The following is a 7191-nucleotide window of genomic DNA, read 5'->3' on the forward strand; positions in this document are numbered from 1 at the left end:
CAATTTCTTTTATATTAAACATTTTTTCGTAATATTAGAACAATTTAAGTAATATAACTGAATCACATGGATACAGCAATTGTTACCTTCATTTCTCCTACAGTGAACTCCAATATGACAGAAGTTTCATTCATGACACCTACAAAAATAAACTCGACTGGTATTTAAGTTGTTCTATATCATAAACTCAACTCTGCCACACAAACACTAATTTCACATTTATATTGGTAATATACCAAAATATAATTTCCATTAAATACACACGACTTGAAGCACAGACTGGGCACTGAGTATCACTGACATCACAATCACTAACCGACTTCGCTTTTAACGTAGAAGAGAAGATAAGGTGTTGCTGCGGATCTCATCTTAGGTTCGGAGGAGAGAAGATCTTCGAATTCTTCATTCGAGATGGGTTTGACGAGGTCATCGTCGCAGGCGAGCCAGCAGGAGTCAGGTCTCGGGCGCGGCACGCAGCAGTCCTTGGCAGCGCAGCCCGGGGCTGGGCGTGGGCGGTTGAACAGCGTGCGCATGAAGCTGGAGGAGGGGGGCGCGCCCTCGCCTCCCACCTCGCGCTCGCAGCGTCCCTCTCCCGGGCTGTCGCGAGCGTACGCCACGTAGTGCCCGCCCGTCAGCGTCTGACCCAAGTGCATTATCACCGCCCATAGAATGTACCTACAATTCATTGATTTGATGTTATAACAAAAACTTTGCTTTAAAATATATATACATATAAATAGCTATCGCCCGCGACTCCGTACGGCATTAAAAAAGCTTAATATGCATAAGTAGCCTATGTCTTCCTCCAGTCTATGATCTACATCTATGCCAAATTTAATCAAGATCCATTAAGCCGTTCCGGAGATACCTTCTAACAAACATCCATACATCCATCTAAACATTCTCATTTATAATATTACTAGCTGTCATCCGCGACTCCCTCCGCGCGCAGTTAAAAAAAACTAAATGTAAAAAAAAACTAAGGTTATGAAAAATAGATGTTGGCCGATTCTCAGACCTACTGAATATGCTCACAAAATTTCATGAGAATCGGTCAAGCCGTTTCAGAGGAGTTTAACCACAAACACCGCGACACGTGAATTTTATATATTAGATTAAGTAAATGTTCCCTTTAAGGCTATATAAAATCCTTAAGCATGCTTTCAGTACCAATGTAAACAGGTGAGCTAAGTATGTACCTGTGATGTGGCGGGCGGTCAGGGGGTCGCGCGGCGCAAGGCTCGCAGAAGCAAGGCATGAGGAGTGGTGTGGGTGCATGCCGAGTGATCTTCTCCATGCCACCGCTGAAGCGCTTCAGCTGCAGCACCAGCAGCCGCGGCAGTCGCGAGTATGACACACTGCGCCAAGCCTCATTATACCGCAGGCAGCGCTCGCACCAATACTGCAATACAATGACACTTGCCTAAATACATGTGTCATTTTCATTCTCTCTGACAAAATAAAGATTACATTATGGGACAACACAAATCTCACGGTTTGTTTGTCTCAGTTTTATTTGACTGGAGCTTCAAATAATTTGTTTTCATAATTAGTTTTCTTACTGTCACAATGAGTCACTTAGTGGTCATTAGAATAGACCCTTAGTGTAGATTATGTATGAAAAATCTCCCCTATTTACTTTCATTACTATAACCAGTTATGTGTGGCAGTGTTAGTTGGGGTGGTACCAGACATACATAAACCTTTCACATTTATGAAATACTAAAGGTAGGTATTTAGAGCATCCGAAACCGAAGAGTGTGTAGTAATGGAAGTTAGTGGTCTCGGAGTACCCCTCTAGGTTACGGGAATAACTTATTTTATTGTTCAAGAAACAATATTAACCTTATTCTGATCTCGGAGATATTCACTGGAGAGGCAAGCTGCACGGAAGGGCTCGTCTGAGGGCGCATCGTCGTCCCCCACAGGCACACACAGCTCACACACTGCCTGCGCCTTCTCCGTCACTGCCTCGCACTCCAAGCACATCGTGCGCGTCACCATTGTACCTATAATTATCATCATCAGCTCACTATATGGAGACATATTGAGGGGCTTGGAACCTACCCCAAGTTAGAGGTGACTAGGCCATAGTCAACCACACTGACCCAGTGTATGTTGACTTCACACATATCATTTAATTTCTTCTCAGATATGTGCAGGTTGCAAGATGTTTTCCTTCACCGTAAGAACGTCGGATAAATGTACATATGTAAATCGAAAATCTAAAAACACAGACGTACCTATAATATTGTCATGTAATAAATAACCTTGTATCTTAATCAAAAGATAAGGTTTCCTAGAATGTTGATAATATACCTACAAAAGTGTGCATAATATTTAACCTTTTATAAAATGTTAACAATATTTTTTTTAATCATGTTTTTAAATTAAACTAAATTTTTGAACTTTTTATATTTTTCTTACAATTAATCTACATTTCTGTATTTGACGTACTTTACTATATTCAGTTCATGTAATCTAAAAATCTATGCAAACTTTTTTAACACGCACAAATAAAATAATAATTACTAGCGTTTACCCGCGACTCCGTCCGCGCGGAATAAAAAAAATGCACACAAGATAAAAAAGTTCCTATGTCCGTCTCCTAGTTCTAAGCTACCTGCCCACCAATTTCCAGCTAAATCAGTTCGACCGATCTTCAGTTATAAATAGTGTAACTAACACGACTTTCTTTTATATATATAAGATTTCAGGATATATTCTTATATACTTTTTCTTTCCTACCTTCAAAATCATCAGCGACAAAATCCCACCCTGGACGAGAGCGCTCCTCCCTCTCAGGGTCTGCGGGGGAGGGCGCCCGCTCCTCTATGGGGGAGTGCCGCTTCTCGTTCGCCTTCCCTTCCTTGCGCTTCTTCCATGACTTCCTCAGATTGCCCAGCGTCGGCTTACCAGAGTCAGAGTCCAACCCTGCCTGACGTCCCAATCCATTACTGTCAACAATGTTTTGGACGTTAGGATAATATTTATTACACCTTATTGAGTGGTATTTCAAATGCACGGTCCTTTGATTAATTGTTTTTTTTCTTTAGAAACATTAATTCAAATAAAAAAATACTGTTTTTAGATTTCTTTTCCGAGACAAGAAAATGATATGTAATAAAAAGTGTGGTAAACTCATTAGTATGAATAGAAAACTAATATTATTCCTCAACATTACCTGTCTCCATTTTCATGTATCTGAAGACGTGAAGCTCTAGCGCTGAGCGCGCGGCAAGTTTCTCGTATGTTGTCCAAAATGCACACCAATAGCTCGTGGGCATCTTGTTGACGATTACCTAAAACATCCATACAATTATAGATGAAAAATCTATGAAAAAAGGATGTCAACATACAGCAAAGGATTGGAACAAGTTTGCAGGGTATCTATTGAATTATAATGTATGGATACTTTTTGAATTATGGGTATATTATAAGGTAAAAGTAATTCCGCGTTTTTTCTGATGAGTGTGTTTTTTTTTCATATCAGGTGGCAAATGAGCAAGCGGCCACCTGAATTCGCAGATATAACGAAGCAATCACTGCCCATAAAAATCCGCAATCGTAGATGCGTTTCCTACCTTTAATCGACGGAGGAGGGGACATACAGAAAGAGAATATTTCCCCTGCCTATGCGCCCACTCCGCCAAATCCACTTCTTCCCATCATTTCCTTATTAGATAAGGGTGGGAAGGATGATGGATTAAAAGTAAGCCTTCGGCACGCACTTATCACACAAAACGCGGAATTACTTTCACTTCACGCCAATCTTCAGTGAAAAGATTACTAGGCTAATATTTAACAGGGAGTAGTTTTATGTAATATGGTATTAGGTAGACTATATAGGTAGCCAATATATGTCTAGCTTCTGGATTATTTATTTAAAAATCGCAATGTTCTGTACATTGCCTAGTTTTGCTTATTCTAGGTGCATGTGCCAAATAATTAGCATATTGTCACTAGGGCAGAATTTTTAAGGTAAATTTCATTAAGTTATTATTAAACATGCTATGAATAACTTAGGTCAAGGTTTCTATTGATTCTATTGGCTTATTTACTTAAATTTAAGTGAGCATTAATGCTTGGTATGACGTTTTATCAAAGCATACAAGTAACGGATACTTAGTTATGTAATGTGTGGATATTTCATATGGCTTCTGTCAACGCTTGAAGTTTGCAATGTCAATGTTATAGGTTATTTCTATTTGTGCAACCTTATATTATTTCTTATAGATGATGTCGAAAAAATATTGGGATTTGTAAGAAAAAATTGTATATTGTATTGCATTAAGGTTAATGAAAATTATAACTATGAAATTCTATTTTTTAGATAGATATAAGAGAGTATATATATGTATGAGAGTATATAATTTACTTCTATGAATGTGTTTTGCGAACGACTGAAACTAGTTATTTCCTTACAACCTTAAAACTTTCTTAGATATATAGATTTTCCTCAAAACTTACCTTCAAATGTAGAATTAACATCTCTAAGTGCGGCAAGAAAGGCATCAGCAGCATATGGCTCAGGACTTCCATCTCCCGAGCCACTGTTGAGGCATTTGCTCTCTGCTGCTCGAAGGTTTAAATAGGTTTCATGTAGCTTTTCCGTAGCAATCTTAAATTTTGAATAGAGATTTTTAAATACATAAAAGTATCCTGTACAATATATACAATCATTTATATACAAGTACATAAATTCCATTTAGAATATAGTTCAAGTTATCTAATCTTGATTCTTAATAAGCAAATTCATCCAAAACCATCCGATGTGCTGATAAAACCACTTTTAAATCCATCACTCAACTCTGACAGAATAAATATGTTAACATTTTTATCATACAAGATAAAACTTATTGTGTTACTTACAATTTTTAACACAGAACAGACAAACTAATAGCAAAATTAATAAAAAAATATATTAATAGACTTGTTACCATCAAGTAACAAGCCTGCCCCTATGTTGTGACATTTACTTTCTATAGAGATTTCTTTTAGTACAAATTGGCGAAACATAGCATCTATGTGAAATTGCTAACATAAATAATTGACTATTGACAGTCTCACAGTATCTTTAGGATAGAGGAGGGGATGTTCATAAAGAAGATTCACTTTGCTATGCCATGCCCTGTTTGAAATAAAATATCCACTTTTAACTGATATATTTGAATCTCTATTATTATTATCTATTTATATAAGACTAACCTGTATTTTACTTTTCCCAGCATTATTCTCAGACTGTCCTAAAGACAGTAAGTCCTTACTGCTCCATGACCTGGTCCCTGATGATGCTAAGCCAGCAGCACTTCGACCCAATGAGGAACTCTTCAATCTAATGCTGCCTAATTTCTGTTCCACACTTGCTAAATCTGATACCAGATGGTGTAAATTGTGGAGAAACCGAGGTGCATACCTTGAATAGATCATTGACTAATTTACACAAACTTGATAAATTAAATAATTTGGCAGAAATTAAAAAAAAATAACAAAATTTTTAACAATTTTTTAAAACAAAGTATGTATAAAAATTTAAAGAAATGCTTACCTCAATGTATAAAGTACACTATTTAAAAAACAAGTATTCCCCAAGTTAGAGAGAGTGGCAATAGGTGCCTTCCACTGAGTTCCTCCTCCATATTGATTGTCTGTAGGATGATGGCCATTCAACATGGCAGCGCTGCCAATAGGCTTTTCTAATACTATCAGCTCACTATCTAAAAAACGCCAATATATGTAGTATTTAAAACAGTGTATGTTGATGTTATTCAAGATACAGTAATTCAAGAAATTTATGGTGACAGAATAAAACCATCATGAAGGAAGAATTATGGCTCTGGGTTGTTAATAATTCTTTCTTCCTGCATCTTTTTTAAATAGTGAATCGTTTAATTTTCAGTAATTATGGATATATTTCATATTTCTTGTACTGATTTATAAATTAGTTAAACCAACACTATAAGTGTAGACTTGTAAGTAGTTATTTGTTAATTATATCGTATTTATTATTGTTACTTTCTAGCTGTAAATTTTCCTTGTAAATATAATATCTTTTCTGATCGGCAAATAATTACGTATAGATGTAGTGTACTTACCGGCAGATTTCGGAGTTTCCACTAATGGTTTTAGCTTCTTCGCAGCATTCAAAGTATTCAGATATGTGCTGTTTAGTGCTCTCTTTACGGGCTTATTCTCCTTATTGTCGTCGAACACTTTTAGAGAGCTAGAAATACCTTTCGAATTCACAGGTTTTTTATTTTCGTCGCTCAAATATGTAGCATTATTCCTGTTTAAGGATAGTGTAAATTTCGATTTTTCAACACCTTTTTTCGTTCCTGATACAGGATTAACTGGCATCTTCAGGATACCTGTAACAGATGTTATTAAATTAGGAGAAAAAATAATGGTAACTTTTCCGCTACATAAGATCGGTCAAGGATGTCGGGGCATTTAGAGTTGATCTAAAATACTTACGTGAAAGATTTTATTACGCACATTGACTTACATTCTATTCTGTAAGACAATGTTATCAAAATTATAAAAACTAGATAATTAAGCAAATATTGAGACAAAATAACCGCGAATATTCCCATTCGTAATAGACGGCCATATTCGTCATAAATTGTGTAATGGTTGCTGGCAAAGAGTGTAAAAAATTACTGGGCTATGTCAATCAAAGAGTAAGTAAGTAGCAACCAAGTATGAACGACAATCCATAGACATAGTGGTTGTGAAAAACGGTTTTCGGAAAATTTAAGGTATAAACAATTCATTAAAATATGAGTATAAAAAGAAATGCTTAAAAAAATTACACTTAGGCGTAGGCATGAATATGATTTAACATATTTTTTGCTTTAAGTAAAGATTAACTAAAATAAACCAATCAAAATGTGAAACGAATGGCGACCGGAAGATGTCACCACTATCTTTTTGGTGTTGCACATTAAAATGAATATGAATAAAAATAAGATTAATTAGTCAAAAAATATTTATCTAATCGTTAGTTTCTGAGACCAAAATCCCCGTTAAAACTGTTCAATACTATTACTGTAACGTTATTGTTTTCTCTGTTTTGTCTAAAAAAGGATAAGAATGACGACATGTTTTATACAGAGATTTTGGTCTCAGAAACCAATGGTAAGTCGTTATTGTTACATAGTGGTTAAATTCTCTTTAATTATTGATTTAAAG

General features: G+C 36.0%; 1 protein-coding gene across 2 annotated transcripts; it reads right to left on the minus strand.

The window, feature by feature from the left end:
* Positions 1–6609, minus strand: LOC106719647 (ubiquitin carboxyl-terminal hydrolase 1). 2 transcript variants are annotated; one of them, XM_045678899.1, is made up of 10 exons: positions 6475–6609; positions 6096–6368; positions 5549–5717; positions 5209–5416; positions 4471–4621; positions 3185–3302; positions 2749–2957; positions 1846–2009; positions 1200–1402; positions 1–675 (listed from the first exon to the last, which is right to left on the minus strand). In XM_045678899.1, the coding sequence occupies exons 2-10, from the start codon at positions 6355–6357 to the stop codon at positions 312–314; spliced, it is 1848 nt and encodes a 615-aa protein (XP_045534855.1). In that variant the 5' UTR covers positions 6358–6368; positions 6475–6609; the 3' UTR covers positions 1–311. The 2 variants fall into 2 exon arrangements, with proteins under 2 accessions (XP_045534855.1, XP_045534856.1); XM_045678900.1 differs by lacking the exon at positions 6475–6609 and having other exon boundaries at positions 6096–6380.
* Between the last annotated feature and the right edge of the window lie 582 nt (positions 6610–7191).

This window comes from Papilio machaon, chromosome 8, assembly GCF_912999745.1.
Source record: "Papilio machaon chromosome 8, ilPapMach1.1, whole genome shotgun sequence".
Lineage (NCBI taxonomy): Eukaryota > Metazoa > Arthropoda > Insecta > Lepidoptera > Papilionidae > Papilio > Papilio machaon.